Source organism: Carica papaya, chromosome 4 (assembly GCF_054855325.1).
Source record: "Carica papaya isolate Zhongbai chromosome 4, ASM5485532v1, whole genome shotgun sequence".
Classification (NCBI taxonomy): domain Eukaryota; kingdom Viridiplantae; phylum Streptophyta; class Magnoliopsida; order Brassicales; family Caricaceae; genus Carica; species Carica papaya.
The window spans coordinates 24,694,660-24,710,990 of record NC_142312.1 but is presented as its reverse complement, the minus strand read 5'-3'; the positions used below and the strand labels follow the sequence as shown (position 1 = coordinate 24,710,990).

General features: G+C 30.5%; 3 protein-coding genes across 3 annotated transcripts; 2 read left to right on the top strand and 1 right to left on the bottom strand.

The window, feature by feature from the left end:
- The first annotated feature begins 6,378 nt into the window (after positions 1–6,378).
- On the top strand, positions 6,379–10,849 carry LOC110818431 (translation initiation factor eIF-2B subunit alpha). The gene is made up of 5 exons (XM_022047322.2): positions 6,379–7,001; positions 9,452–9,604; positions 9,720–9,861; positions 9,984–10,225; positions 10,362–10,849. The coding sequence occupies exons 1-5, from the start codon at positions 6,525–6,527 to the stop codon at positions 10,566–10,568; spliced, it is 1,221 nt and encodes a 406-aa protein (XP_021903014.1). The 5' UTR covers positions 6,379–6,524; the 3' UTR covers positions 10,569–10,849.
- A 437-nt stretch (positions 10,850–11,286) lies between these two features.
- On the bottom strand, positions 11,287–12,049 carry LOC110818445 (protein SENESCENCE-ASSOCIATED GENE 21, mitochondrial-like). The gene is made up of 2 exons (XM_022047345.2): positions 11,846–12,049; positions 11,287–11,679 (listed from the first exon to the last, which is right to left on the bottom strand). Exons 1-2 carry the CDS (start codon positions 11,887–11,889, stop codon positions 11,427–11,429), a joined length of 297 nt encoding a protein of 98 aa, XP_021903037.2. The 5' UTR covers positions 11,890–12,049; the 3' UTR covers positions 11,287–11,426.
- A 2,117-nt stretch (positions 12,050–14,166) lies between these two features.
- Positions 14,167–15,234, top strand: LOC110818421 (FCS-Like Zinc finger 17-like). Its single transcript, XM_022047311.2, has 2 exons — positions 14,167–14,467; positions 14,795–15,234. Exons 1-2 carry the CDS (start codon positions 14,253–14,255, stop codon positions 15,012–15,014), a joined length of 435 nt encoding a protein of 144 aa, XP_021903003.1. The 5' UTR covers positions 14,167–14,252; the 3' UTR covers positions 15,015–15,234.
- The last annotated feature ends 1,097 nt before the right edge of the window (positions 15,235–16,331 follow it).

Here is a 16,331-nt window from a genome sequence, read left to right as displayed (position 1 = left end):
TTATTTCGATTAAATTAAATATTACTAACAAAATTAATGTTTCTTTAATCTAAATAGGATTAGGAGATAAAATACAAATTGATCAATATACTCTCACAAATATACTAATAGATTAACTCTCTTTTTTTTTTTTTTGTGTGGCTAAATTAAGTATTATGGGTAAGAAGGCTATGTTATATGATATTATATGATTATTACATTAATTAAGTTTAACCTATTTATTTTCAATAATTAGTAATAAAAAATCTGGTTTTTTTTTTTTGAAAGGAACCTTTTTACGAAAAAGAAATAAATAAAGAGGAGGAACTAGTTTGGATGTATATATAAATCTGACACAGACTATATATATATATATATATAAACTATGGTTTACAACTGTGTAACCGGGGGGTTGAACTGAAGGAGGCATGTTGCACGTAATACAAATAATTTATTCAGCCAGCTAACCCTGAGTGAGTGAGTGAGTGGCTGATAACTTAATCCTGCATGCTTTGAAGAAAGTCCTAAAGAGGGCTTTTTATATATTTGCCGCTAGTTTTAGTTCAAGTTTAAATACAAGCTGATTGTTCCCCACTTTTGGTAAAATCCAAACCAATTAATATATATTATATATATATGGTGGCATAAGGATAATATCTCATATTCAATAAATAACAAGCTAAATTTAAAACGTCAAGTAAGTTTGGGATTGGATATGATTGAAGTACGTTGGTTGCTAGGATTTATGTGCTGGAGCTAATTGATTACAATTAATACTACAAATTGTACTTGTTAGTATAGTGATTAAGATTATTACCTTCTATTTAAAGATTACGGATCCAAACTTCATTCAGAATATAAATTTTATTATTTAGTAAGTATATTATATGTTAACAGTAATCGATCTAATATATTATAATTAAATTGAGTTAAATCTAAATAAATCTATTATGTTTTTTTAAAAAATAGTATGTAATTATTAATTTTTTTTTAATTGAGATAGTCACGTCAGATTAAAAATTTTATATTTTTTTCAACAAAAGAAAAGTAAAAAATTATATATATTTACATATATAATAGATATATTAATCATTAATACTGCTGATTGCATAAGTATAAACTACTGTTTAACTATCTTAATATTGTTGATCTCATCAAAATGGCAAAGCTCCGTGGTATGACAGCCTCAAATTGGTTTGGGAGAGTGATGTTCGAAGATTGATTTATAACGCTAATTCTCTTATAATTCAACAACCCTTTCCGTAGTCAAGATGCAACTAAGTTTCATCTAATTCAGAAGATTATAATAATAATTTTTCTCACTTTAAAGGAAAAATTTATTCAAGATATTTTCTCTTCTAATATTTAGCTAAAGACATTCTCTTAATGGAACAATTGCAACCGGATTTTTCATAATTAAAATGAAGAATTGTAACAACTCAAACTTCAATGTCGGTGGGTACAGACATTTGCACACTATTTTTAATCAATAGAACTAATGAATATCACATATATAGTGATACTATGTATTAATATGCATTTTTTGTAACAGAATAATTATTTTTTCATAAACACATTGCTCATCTAAATTAATTACAATTCTAAAATAAAAACTAATAAGATTTTCTTATTTTCTTCTGTTGATCCTGAACTTATTTATCATCTTTTCTAATGTGAAATGGGGGTGAATTGAGGTTCAGAATGTTACAAGTGGTATCAGAGCTAAGTTCTTCGAACCCATCCCCTTGTACATGAGGTATAAGAACTTCAAGAGGTCTAGAACCCATAAAACTTTGGAGAATGACCACTAAAAAATGTTTTGGATTTCATATGAAACATTTGTCAAAATAGAAGTAGGAGAACGATATTTTACAACCATAATGATAGGAACCACATATGTTACTTTATGGCAAACTTAGAACTCAACGAATTAGGAGTTCACCCTGAAGTTAATGGATGACGATATATAACCAACCACCATCATTGAACTCCACAGGTGTTAAGGAACATCATCAGAGTTTTAATTTTTTACTGACTTATTGACCTCGTAACGCCAAATGATTTTGACAAAATTCTTAAAAAAAGACATTTAATTTGTCCATGTGGAAGAAAACTCCCTAGCATGGACAAAATCCCCTAAGTGATTCACCAAATAAAAGAAGAATCTTTCAGTGGGAGCCAATGTCCCAACTAGAAGGAAAATCCCCTATGTGGGATAAGATTTTCCCCATCTGAGTGGAAATCCTCAAAGTGGCACCAAATATCCCTCAAATTGGAGTTTCCTAAGTAACAAAAATCCCTTAAAATAAAGAAAATTCCTAGTGTGAGAAATTTCCCCACGTAGGAGGAAGATCTCATAGTAGAGAATTCCCAATGAGAAAAAACCCCCACGTGGGAGCAAATTTCTAAGAAGAGAGATTTCTCCAAAAGGGTAAATTCCCCATCAGGATAAATTTCTGAACTAAAGCAATGTTTCCTAAATATGAAAAATTTTCCCATGCAAAAAGATGATCCATTAAAATTCATTAACACGTACAATTTGAAGGACCAAATTGTTTTTTTTTTTTGGGGGGGGGGGGGGGGGGGGAGGGGGGAGAAGGAGATTATAATACCCAAACAATATATATGAGTATATATATAATTTTAAAAAAAGCCGAGCTAGTATGAGCTGGCATAAAAAGACCTAGTTGGTACCCAAGAGGAAAAAAGGTATATATATATTTAATTAAATGAAATAAAAAAAGAAAATAAAGAAAAAATGAAGAACACGCCTCTAGGAGCAAAATGTGGTCCAGTTGGCATATATATATGTAGATATATAATCAAGTAAATAAAAAGAAGAAAAAAAGAAGAGAAAGAAGAGAGAAGCTGAGAAGAAAAAGGTGAAGATCGAGCAACAACTAGAAAGAAGAGAGAGGGCAGGTCGAGCGATGTTAATGACCAAGAGAGGAGACTCGCATGGTGTTGCGTGACACGAAGACCGCACAAAGGGAAAATATAGAGGGAAGAAGATGCGACAGAAGAGGAAGTGAGAGAGATAGAAGACTGTCATAAGGAGAAAAAAAAGGAAGAAAAAGAAGAAGAAAAGAAAAAAAAAAGAATAAGAATAAGAAAAAAAAGGAAAAGGTTATGGACAATGAAGAAAAAGAAGAAAAAAAAAGAAAAAAAAAAAGAGAAATTAAAATAATTTTTTTTTAAAAAAAAGGAAGAAGAAAGAAGTACAATGCAACCAGATCCGATGTTGGTGCATCACACATGGTGGTTCTGTTCAGTGAGAACCTATGACGTGTAGTGGTGTCAGTAGTGGTGTGTTCGGTAGCGCAACCATTTTTGGTGGCACAAGGCGAGTGGTGGAAGCGTGCTGCTTATGGTAGTAACGTAGACGACAACATGTGGTATTTCTAGTGGTGTTGTGTGGTGCCTCCAACGAGCAAAAATTGCATGTCAAAGGTAAAATTAATTTACCCTTTCATTTTATATTATTTTGAAACTATTATTCGATTAATACATGTGTATGTTATCTATGAATGAGAGAAACATTCAAGGGATAATTGAGATTAGAAGAAAATCATATATCGAATTAGAAATGATTCTCATAACTTTTATGATCACACCATAGGTAAGAATTAGGTTAATTATGCACGGAGAAATAGTATTATATGTATAAATTATAAATGATTTACGTAATTATATATATGTATAAATTGTGTGTGTGTGTTTTGTATAAGTAAACGTACATAGTGTATGTGTGCGCATTAGGTATGAATTGATAAGAACATAACTAATAATGACAAATGCGTGAATAACTATATATGATATGTTGTGTGTATTATATATATGTGTTTAAGTATAGGTGTGTGTGCATGTATCGATAGAGATTGTGTATATGAATATAAATATATACATTGTATGAGACATGTAGTGATAGTATATGTATGTATTATAATATATGTGTGTGTATTAATATGCATCTACACATGTTCTACGTGTGAATATGTAATCTGTGTATATGTAATAACATATGTATTTGTGTTTAGTTGCATGTAGAAACTAAGATCTTAAGTATTGGATAAATGAATTATAACAATAACGAAATAAAAATATAAAATAAGAGTGGCTGTATTTGAGAAAATAAATGAGTGAAATTAGTATAGAAAAATAAATGGATTAATTATAATTATTAAATGAATTAAGAAAGATTTATTTAAAATAAAGAATATACTAAAAAAAATTCGATAAGAAATTTGGAAAAGTAGTGGATATGAGTGAAGAGTGTATGAACCTTAGATACCTTACTCGTTTAGTCTGAATCGAGGAAGGGAGGGTGCATGTGTGGCTGAAGTTCAGCGGGTGTGGTAAACTTGGATATAAATAACTTTGTGAAATCTACTCCAAACATAGATAGATATTTGTGAGTGTGTAGGTCACCTAACAAACGTATTTGTTGTGCCAATATAAGATCTTGTGTGTGTGATATCTATGCGATAGAGAGATCCTTTTTGCCTCTCCTTATTGATGATATAAATGGTATTACGCAGTGAAATTTTAGATGTGACATTCCAAGTGTAGATACGTCATCTTGAGTATATTTATAATATTTTTAGTATATATGTAATATTTCGAGTGTATTCGTGATATTTCAAATTTATAAGTGATATTTGAGCGTATAAACAACATTCGAGTTCAGTGATATGAGTGGGTGAGAAATCCGAATTGAACCTAAGTTGATGTGTGTGAGCAAATCCGTTTTATTCTGAGAATAATGTGAGTCCATGTGTATGTGTGTACAAATTTTGTATATGTAAGACATGTAAAAGAAACATGTGATAAACAAGAGATGAAACAAATAGTATATGTAAATAGAAAAAAAAGAAAGAGTTAGATCGAAAGAGAAAGGATTGAAATATGTTTCGCATGTTATTTATTATGTTGTGTATTTTAATGATGATGTGTTGTCTTATAATTTCTTGATTATAAATATTATTATATTTTATACATTGCGTGAATATATGTACATAAGTTTTCGTTATATGATATGTTTTCTTACTAAGTTAGTGAAACTCAATATTGGATTCACCCCTATTTTAGATCACATAAGACAAGAAACAAATCCAAGATCCAAAAAAGATTGTGAAGAAAAACTTAGTAGTTTCTATTTTAGATTTGCAAATTAATTTAGATATCTCATATATATGCAAACAAATGATTATTCCGTTACAAAGAATAGGTATTAATATATAGTTTCACTGCACATATAATACTTATTGGTTCTACTAATTAGAAATATTGTGCAAATATTTACTTATCCCTTGCGTAAATTTAGATATTTTTTTTCTATAATCAATAAGTAATAACAATTTTCTTAATGATAAATTACCTTTTTATTCCCTTGTCAAATTTTTTTGTCATTCCACATGCACCTTTTCAATTTTATTGAGTTTTGCTTCTTAAACAAAACATGCCCTCGGTTTTCATTATTCCATTCTATGCATATAAGAAATGGGACTTAAAAATATAAAAATTATAAGTAATTTTGAATAATCTTAATCAACTTCTAAATTAAACTTGTTAAATTTTAATATTTTAAGTAAGTTGATAAGAATTTATATGTAACTGAATGATTAATACTTTTGCTTCTTTTTATGATAGTATATTTTTTTCGAGTTATGTTATTTGTCTCGTATGTCCTGAGTAATAAATTATATTATTACCATTTATTGTATTATATATGTGTGTATATATATATAAGCTAAAAAGCTTGTTTATTTTTTCTTATGATATGTTGATTGTTACACAAGTTCTAACTAAGAAATCTTTCAAATTAGATGAAATCTCTCGGTGCCTAAGCTTTACTGTATTTGATTCCAAATGTTGCAAACTTCTATTTCTTATTTTAAAGAAAGTTAAGAAATTAATACTTAAATTTTTTATAATCATACTAATTACTTTTTAATCGATTGATTGATACATTTTTTCTTTTATAGAAGATAAAAAATTTGAATCAATACATGATCTTATATATTATTATCTAAAAATTAATTTTATTATGTTGTAATGATTATAGTACGTATACTATTAGTTAATAAATATTTAAATATAGTTAAAAAAAAAACTTTTCATAACTATTTTTATATTGATTCAATTCATATTAATAGTAAATATATACATAATACACATAAAAAGTTTGAAAGATGCATTTGACGAAGTAGTTAACCAAATAGATGTATTGATCTAGTTGAGTATAAATGGATAATTGTGAAGTTTAAGTCAAGGGTGAATTTTGATATGTATGAATGAATAATTTTTATAGATCAAATAATTAAAACAGATAAACTAAAACGTTGTCGTTTTTATTCAACATAACGCACCCAAACTTCATGTTAATCCCTTGATTTGCCCCATAAACCTAACTCTGTAGTTTATGTTTGCCCGACGCACCCAACAGAATCTCCCAAGCCACTGCCGGCAAATTCGCTTGCCCTCACTTTCTCACTTAAAATTTTCGCGAGAAAGTGACGGAAACTTTAAAACAAGCGGAATATAGCATGTGGTGGAGATCGGCTTCATTCATTCTCGACCAGAGAGAAAACGACGCCGCTAATCAGGCAAACTCCTCCTGCGTCAATCTTTCATCCGCTCCTCCTCTCTCTTCCTCCAATATGGCGGATTCTCTCCAGAACCCTAACCCTAACCCTAGCCCTAACCCTAACCCCATTTCCGCATACTACCAGACCCGGGCGGCCCACCACGGGGTGGTGACCAGCGACTGGCTGGCCCAGGCCCAGGCTGCTGTCGGCCATCATCCCGACCAGGAACCTCCAATCTCTCCTGTACCTGAAGTCACCATTAGCTCCGGCAAGCACTTTAGTGTGATTGAGGAATTCAATAACTGGAGGAAGCAGCCGGATTTGGCTGAGGCCGTCGCGGCGATTCGCGCGCTAGCATCCGTTATCAGAGCCAGTGGAGCCACCACCATGATGGAGCTCGAAATTGAGCTCAAGAAAGCTTCCGATTCACTTAAAGTGAGTTCTATCACCCGAACAGCCCACACCCATATACGTGTTTGTATGAATATGTGTACACGAACGTATTTATTTTCCAGCTTCCTAAAGTTTCTTGTCGGTTAAATTTGGGAAAATGATAGAATTTATTTATACTCGAATTTTTAGTTGAGTGGAGGGGAGAGGGGTTCGTTGGGTTATAAAGAGATGCAGGGATTTGGATAGGACACAGTATGTCGATTGGACACTGATGGGGATCATCTCAGGATGAGCTTCTCTTTTGGGAAGGCCATTTATGCTTCTAATGGGTTAGATATTCTCAGTTATTAGCTTTCGTTTTGTTTCATGGAAATTGGCTTCTAATGGGTTAGCATTAGTTGTAGAGTCAGAGTTTCTAAAGTCCTCCTTAAGTTGATTAGGAGAAAATTGAAATTGAAAGGAAGACAACTTATCTAGAATGTGATGTTTTTTTGACATTACGTAGAAGTTTTAAGTTATGGATTGACTTCTGCTATTCTCTGGTATGTAGTTTGTGATTATTTTTTGGAATAAGAGGTATGCACATAGCATTAAGAGGCACGAAATAGGTACCACCCATATGCAAAGGATTTATTAAAGATCAGAAACCAAAATGTCTACACGGTTTCAGAAATATTAAACAGCTAGGATAAGGTGCACTGCAGAAAAAATACTTCATGTTGGAAACCAATAATTTGGTAAAAGGAGGCAAGTGGCCCCAAGAGACTCACTTGTTTTTTTCTCTCCAAATGACCCAAAAGAAATACATAAGAATGACATAATGAGTTTCTTTCCTAATTTACATGTTCTAATATCCAACCAATTCCTAGACCATCTTCTAACCAATTCTGAAGTAGAACAAGACAAATTAAGAAGGACACAACCTTCTAGTCTCTGAACATCATAGAAGGAGATGGTCTGGAGATTCATATTCGTGAAATCACAAAGGGCTGCTTATGAATTACTTTGGAGTTTTGGCCACTGGAGGCTAACAATCTTGTATAAAAATCGTATGCATAATCGAGAATTGAACTTTTACGAAGAATAAATGTCTCCATTAGCAATTGGAGTCCATGAGAATCAGGTTTCTTTTGTTTTCTCTGTAAGAAGGATTCTTGATTGTGTTTTTTGGTATGCGTATCTCCTATAGACATTCTGTAAACTTCAAACAAAAAAGTTATATAGTTGAAGTGTGTAGTGTGTACGTGGAGAACAATAAATGTGAAAGCAGATTTATCAATTCTGTTGGCTCTGTTCAGGCTGGGTCCTTTTTCTTTTTAATTTCTATTAAGTCAACTGAATTAAAACCCATTTCAATTATATCCATAATTTAGTTAAATAATTATGTGATGGTTTTACATCTTTCTTTTCAACAATAAGATCGGTCAGTTTCTCCACTGATACTAATGGGTGTTTTAAGAAAAGATGGTACGTGAAAACATTATTGAAACATTATTTATATGTAGTTTCTCCTGAAAGTGTCACAAGGCTTATTGAAATGGTTGCATTTGAATTTCTGAAAGATTTTTATTTCAAAAAATAATTTCTGAAAGATTTAATGATTTAGGGCCTTCTTATTCATTTTCATGTTTATAGTTGGCAATCCTGATGCCCTGCTAAAATTGGAATATGTATAAAGGTTTTATATGGACTTCTGAGGATAAATCATTGAGAATTTAATTTTCCGTGAAGGTGACTTGTATTATCCCCTGGTTTTTTCTTGGTGATGAATAAGTGCACGAGATCGATTTCAAAAATTAGACTTATTGTGTAACTTCATTTGTTGTTCATGTGGCATTTCATATAATATTGAATTTTGTACATATTTTTGTATCATGGAAACTGTAAGTTGATGGATAGAAGTTTTGGAGATTATTCTCAGTGACGAATTAAGATGTAGATGCTAACTGAAATTAGATTGATTAATTCTGCTGAAATTCAAATTTTAATGAATTTAAGCTCTCAAAAAAACGTTCTCTTCAAAGGAAATTATTGTAGGTGACATACTGTCACTTAGTTTTAATTTTATGTTAGTCTTAACATGGACAATTACACATAATTTTTGTGTTTCAGTTGTTAGAACCCCATCTTGATTCTTTTTTTAATGGTGGAAATTCAATTCTATGTTTCAAGGTGAGAATTAAATTTTCCACCATCCAAGGATTTAAGATATAGATGGTGGTAGCTCAAACACAGCAAATTATGTATTGATTATGGGTGCGAAGCCTGATATGAAAATTATAATTGAGTAGGAATTGAATGGAAAATGAAGTGCATCGTATTGGTAACTTGCCAACTGCCCATACTTCAATAACAGAAACTTTGCTGTAAATATTCCATTTGAATTTCGTGTTTAAAAAGAGAAGTTGCTGGGTTAGGTTATTAATTGCAAAAATAACAAAAATATAATTTCAAGCTTCCGTTGTAATGATTGCAGTCTGTATTCTTTGCAGTCATGGGACACAACATCTATCTCTTTAACAGCTGGCTGTGATCTGTTTATGCGATATGTAACCAGGACATCTGCCTTAGAATATGAGGATTTTAATTCAGCCAAATCTCGCCTGATTGAACGTGCAGAAAAGTTTGGTGAGATATCCTGTAAGGTAGGTATTTTAGCCTTTTTTTTGGCTCTATTAGCAGTTACTTTCTTGTTATGGCACTTGGGAGTAACTTTTGGGCAAACATTCACATTGATGAAGATGTGGAAGCATATTGCAGGCACGCAGGATAATTGCCATGGTTAGTCAAGATTTTATCTTTGATGGCTGTACTATATTAGTACATGGTTTCTCACGAGTAGTTTTGGAGGTACTGAAGACAGCAGCCCAAAATAAAAAATTCTTTCGAGTTTTCTGCACAGGTTCTGTCCCTGAATAGCCTTTCATCTCCAGTTGATTATGATACTTGATTAAATTAAAGAAAAAGAAAAGTCTTGTATCTGGTGCTTTGGGATTATAGATAGGGTGGTTTTGGAAAATGCAGAGGGAAGGCCAGATAGGACAGGACTACGATTATCCAATGAGCTAGCGAAACTCGATGTTCGTGTGAAACTTCTAATAGATTCTGCTGTGGCATACTCGATGGATGAGGTAGACATGGTATTTGTTGGAGCAGACGGAGTTGTTGAAAGTGGAGGCATCATTAACATGATGGGAACGTATCAGATTGCGCTAGTGGCACATAGCATGAATAAGCCTGTGTATGTGGCCGCAGAAAGTTATAAGGTATTGTTCCAATCTCGATTCCATGTAAAATCCTTTAGAGGAAATGCATAACGATGATATTATATGTTGCATTCAATTGAATAAACCTGGTAAGAGTCGTGTTATTTGATTGGGATTTTTGTACTTTTGTTTTCAGTTTGCTCGGCTGTATCCATTGGATCAGAAGGACATGGAGCCTGCCTCACGCCCAATTGATTTTGGGGTACCAATCCCTTCCAAGGTTGAGGTTGAAACATCTGCTCGGGATTATACACCGCCACAGTATCTTACGTTACTTTTTACGGATCTAGGCGTCCTATCGCCATCTGTAGTCAGTGATGAGTTAATTCAGCTATATCTATAGTAACCATCAAACCCACTCTCTTTCCTCTTTTTTTTTTGGGGAATAGAATCTTTTGAATGAACTAACTCGGGTGTTTGATCAATTTTGGATGCTGTCCCATGTGGCATATTTCTGTTTCATTACTGCTAGTAACATATACTAAAGGCTATATATGGGTAAAAGTTTATTTAAACTAATGAAATTTTGATTTACTAGACAATTTCAAAATTGAACTGTATCAATTTTATGAGAATTATAATGATTTAGGATGTGGGTTTTAACCTGTATCAATTTTATGAGAATTACTATCTTGTGAATGTAAATTCAATGTTTATTTACCATTTATATTAAAGTGGTATCTGATTGATTTAGATTTAGATTTAGATTTAGATGTAGATGTTTTTAATTTAAGATATTATTATTATTAATTTTATAATAAAATTAATGGAATATAATTTTCATTTGATTCTGAGACTTCCAAAACAGGGCTTTGGAAATTGACCCATAACCCTTGCAGCCATCAAGTCATGAGAGCATCAAATCTCAGTCAACTTAATTAATAATTTTTATGATCAAATTTTTGTGGGTATCAAATTCTTTAAGATATTAATTACCTCTTTGAAAACATAAAATTAAAAATTACTCCCCATGCTAATCCCAATTAGAGTATGCAAAATTATATACATACACACCAGAATACTCCAAACATATTTTTATGAAAAAAAATCAATCCCAAAAGAACATATCACAATTAGTTACTATTAAATTTATTAATTTTGGTAACCATTGAACGTAATAAAGAAAGAAGAACCCAAACAGTGACTGTTTATAATACATCAAAGCTATCTTTTTCTTTTCAAAAAAGAATTAGATTTTGAATTATGAGACTTTTTTGGAAGTATCCCGTGAGTTCTTGGAGAGAAACTTTTCTCTTAAATCTGCAACATCAACTTCATTGAAGTGACTCTCAGGAATCCAGTTGCCCGTCTTTGGATCTCTCATCCAGAAATATTTCTTTGACTCATCGGCTGCCGCTGTCTCACCGGAAACTTCACCGGTCGTCGTCTTCATCATCGATGCCACCGGCTGTGCCATTCTTGCATTAATCTCAGCCGCAGCCGAGTATGATCGCCTGTTAACCATCCAAACCATCACAAAGATTTTAACAAGAAACCTTGAAAAGAATGTAAACAACAACAGCAAGAAGCATTCATATATACTAGAAGTATATATATATATATAAAGATAGATATGTGTAATTGACGAACGTGCATGTGCATGAAAGATCAACTACTCACCTTAAGAGAAGGCCAAAGTTGCTAACCAGAATCTTAGCCGCCATGTTTGGAGATTTTAAAACATGGGAAAAATAAACAGAGAGAGAGAGAGAGAGAGAGAGAGAGAGAGAGAGAGAGAGATGGAGACGAAAAGAGATTTGTAGGGGTTTGAGACGAAGAGATTTGTAGGGTTTTGAGAGCGTTATGTTATGAGGAGTTTGTGAGGGAGTAGACGTTATATTTATAGGAGCACAAAATATAAGGGTTTTTTTTTTATAAAAAAAATATATTAAAAATATAGGATAATAATTTATTAATGCCTCGAAAATTCTTCCAGTTTCCTGTTCTGTTTTAGGAAACCCAATCCGACTCCCAGTCGTCTCCGAAGTCAATTAGGTTTCCCGAATAATACCCTTGCTTCATTAACTCTTGTGGTTGAGGCATATTTGGAAAACCAATATATATATATATATGTATGTATATTTGGAAAAAAAAAAAATATATATATATATATATATATATATACTGTTAAGTTTTAAATTTACTATGACAATAAATTATTATGTATAAAAGATAATAAAAATTAATGTGGCATGATTAAAAATGATCAGATAGTATATTAAATCTTAATATATTAAATTAAAATACAAATTTTATTTTTATGTGTAAAAATTAAATTTTTAATTTTTAATTTTATAATTATTAAATTAAAAATAAAAAAAATTATCAAATAGATTTGTTTATAATATACAATTTCCATATACACATTACACGTAAAATGTTCTATTCTAATATCTTATTATTAGAAATAGAGAAAAAAGAATTTTAAAAAATAATGTGCTAATTTAAAAAATATAGTGCAAGATACGTATTATTTTGAAGTATATATAAAATATATATATATATGCACAATGAGAGCATCTTTGACGTCTATTAAATGACGATCATCACCAAGTTGTTTTGCAGAGGAGGCATTTAGAATCCAGAATCAGAGCGATTTACGTCAGATTTGATATCTCGTCTTTTTGCTTATGGGGCTATTAATGGAGTTCTCTGTAAGGCCAAATCTTTCTGTGCAAAGTTGGAACCTGATGGTCGATCGAGACTGGTGTCGTCATAGAATATATGTAACTGTGTATATATATATATATATTCTTTTTTTTTTTTAATGAGTTGGGTAAGCTTTAGATTTAATTGTTATAATATTTTTCTATTGAATAATGGAATAAAATTATTCTCAAAGCTGGTGGGATTAGACAGATGACGTTAATATTAAACTTTGATTAGTATGTTAATTATTATTTAGAATAAATTAATCACTTCTCACAATTTAATCCTTTTTAGGTTTTATATTTGTGTTAAGTGTTTAGTTTTCTTCTATTTTTTATTAGAAAAAACTTCAAAATAATTAGACTATTTGTAGAAATTTTAAAAATAATTTTGACTTATTAATTAAATTAATAATAAAAATATATCTAATATTAATTTAAATACTTAAATCAAATTCATTTTTTGAACTCTTTTTTTTTAAAAAAATTATACAAATGTAATAAATTTTTTATTATGAAATAGAAAAAAAAAAGTATTTAAGATAAACGAAAAATAAATAGTAAGATTAAATAATAATAATAAGTGAGAATTTCAAAAATTAATGTAACAATTTATCTTATTATTTATTACACAACTAATTTATAAAACAAACAGGGCCCACACGTAAAAGTCTCTGTTGGATAAAATTCATCACGTTTTTCTCGTTGGATGATGTTTAAAAAGCTAAGAGCTTCCATTAAAAAAATAATAAATAATGTAAAAGGTCCAAAACAAGCTTGTGTTCTTGGTGGGTCCAATAATAACAGACATATATAAATATAATCATTGCATAGTATCACTTAAAAATATTATAATTTATGAAAATAAAATATAATTATAATTATTATAATCTAATTAATTAAATTATAAGTCACAAAAATATTATCGTTTAATAGGACAAAATTTAACTTAGTTATCATAAATTTATTAATATATTAATAAATTAAATAGTATAAAAATATTATCATCAAATGATATATTGGCAAATTCAAACATAGTTCAAGTAATTTAACTTTTGAAAGATAAAAGTTAGGTGGTACAGTAAAAGAGTATATAATAGGAGAGATAAAATAATGTTTAATGTGGCACGTGTGGATACATATATACATATATTAATATTTTGTATGACGAAACGTAACACGTTGAAACCAGAAAACATAAAAAACAAGAGAATTTAATAATAAAAAAAATCAGACATTTCCAACTAAGACTTGATTCCCTGGCTCATTCTTAATGGTTTTAAATATCCATCTCCTCTCCTTCCTCTCACAATCCTCCTCCATTTCCTCAATTCTTCTTCTTCTTCTTAAATACTTTTCTCTCCTCCAATTATCGCAGAATGCTTCCAAAATTCAAGAGCTCCTCTGTCAATCCCTCCTCCGATGTTGGATTACTAATCTTGATACAAACTTCTCATGGAAAATCTAATCTCGTTATTCAATCTGCCTTGAAATCAGTCCAACCCACTTCTCAGTCTACTGAGTTTTGCTACCTCAAATCATGTCATCTCTGCAACAAGAAGCTGAGTCTAGACAAAGAAGTATATATGTACAGGTAAAAAAAATTAAACAACTCCCAACTCATAATCATAATCATACCCATTCTAGATCTAGATAGCTTAGGAATTGCTTAATGTTAAAGTTGACTTTTAAGATTTGGTCTTGGAGTTCTATGTTCATGAAAGTAAAACGTAAGGTTTTGATTTTGGTATACAAAAAATGACCCATCATTTGCTAGAGTATAAACTAGAATCTACCCAGAAAAAAAAGTCAAAAGTCCTTTTTTGTGGATTTTAATCCTTTTCTTCATTTCATTTAATTATATAAAGAAAAAGAGAAAGCGTTCTCACAAAGCCATATGTATATGTGTATTGCAATGCAGAGGTGATCGAGGGTTTTGCAGTACAGAATGCAGGAACCGGCAAATTGTAGTGGATGAAGTGAGAGAACTAGAAATCTCTACCAAGCAAATGATAGCTTCGTATAGAAATTGCAGTGGTGGCGGTGGTGGTGGGGGACGAGAGACTGGCTCACTGCTTGAAGATCTCCACCGGCAAAACAAGCCGCCGACTCACCGGAACCACTGGGCTATAGTCTCTTAGTTTTAAGATCCATTAACACTTTGTTTCTTGTCAACTGAATTAGACAATGAAAGACGGATGTTGGAAAAGTGAAGATTAGTTTTTTTTGTAGGATATATACTTTTATATACCAACAATTAATAGATATTTGTTAAAGCAATATCTTACATTTCTTTCTTCGATTCCATATATATATATATAATAAAAAAATAATGGTATATAGTTCCTATCTTTTATTTCAGTTTGGCATTTTAATTCTATTTAAGTTAATAAATTTTTATTAATTTATGTTTAAATATTATTTTAAATAATATTTTATTTTGATTAATATTAATTTTTTTTATAAATATTTTATAAAATCTGCTAAAACTATAAAATAAAAATTAAAAAAAAAAAATCTTACTGGTGGTGAAGTGATGGATGGATATAGGGTAGGTATATATTTATGTTTGTATTATAGCACGATATACTGATGCTATACCCACCTCGTGTTCGTACTGGGATTGGATAGAAGTTTATCCATTTAAGTTGTATTTTTCTTAATGATTTAGAAAATCACATGGATCCGAATTTGATTGGCTTCGAATACATATTGATCTAGAACATTAGAGTAATTGCAGTTACACAAATAATTAAAGTTATGTGATACTTTGGAAAATTTTTATTTTATTTTATTTTTTTACATTTTAAAATAATTTTATAATTTCTTTTAATTTAAACTTTAGTATTTTATACATAGTTATAATAATCAAGTATTGTTGTATGAAATAACATGGTTATACATATATATATATTTCGAAGCAGTAAAATTTGGAGCAATTTTTATAAACTATATAATATGACATATAGTTTATAGAACTACAGTAGAGCAATTTTTAAGGACAAAATTAAGTATTGAAATTACTTTGTATTAAATTGAATTGAGGTAGGGAGTTTTGTCCCTATTTTTTTTTTTATAGTTATAAACAAAATAGATTACAAATAATAGTAATTTAAAAAGATAAATTACTAAATCAAAGAGAGTTGTATGTTGTGGTCCAGACGGATGAATCACTCCTAAAAAAAAAATCTATTGATTCTCTCCTAATGGGCTAGACTGTAAGTGTGATGATTTACTTCATGGATGAGGTCTCTAGTTCAAATTCAGGATGACTCGGTTACACCAACAAAAATAATAGAAGAAGCATTTCATTCCTTCATGCATACTCCACTTAGCTTGGGGGGATATATCTCTATTGCTAAAGTTACACTCTTATAATTGGATCGTTACAATTATGAATTGAATGTCTAATTGTCCAAACAATAATAATAGTACCTTGTACATAAACTATTGACTCA

What these genes read in the sequence shown, in the direction of transcription:
- LOC110818431 (XM_022047322.2), top strand. Translation starts at nt 6,525, where the DNA reads ATGTGGTGGAGATCGGCTTCATTCATTCTCGACCAGAGAGAAAACGAC. An exon ending in CTTTCGAGTTTTCTGCACAG is followed by an intron (nt 9,862 to 9,983) that starts GTTCTGTCCCTG and finishes TGGAAAATGCAG; the next exon opens with AGGGAAGGCCAGATAGGACA. An exon ending in TGGCCGCAGAAAGTTATAAG is followed by an intron (nt 10,226 to 10,361) that starts GTATTGTTCCAA and finishes TTTTGTTTTCAG; the next exon opens with TTTGCTCGGCTGTATCCATT.
- LOC110818445 (XM_022047345.2), bottom strand. Translation starts at nt 11,889, where the DNA reads ATGGCGGCTAAGATTCTGGTTAGCAACTTTGGCCTTCTCTTAAG. An exon ending in AACTTTGGCCTTCTCTTAAG is followed by an intron (nt 11,680 to 11,845) that starts GTGAGTAGTTGA and finishes GATGGTTAACAG; the next exon opens with GCGATCATACTCGGCTGCGG.
- LOC110818421 (XM_022047311.2), top strand. Translation starts at nt 14,253, where the DNA reads ATGCTTCCAAAATTCAAGAGCTCCTCTGTCAATCCCTCCTCCGATGTT. An exon ending in AAAGAAGTATATATGTACAG is followed by an intron (nt 14,468 to 14,794) that starts GTAAAAAAAATT and finishes ATTGCAATGCAG; the next exon opens with AGGTGATCGAGGGTTTTGCA.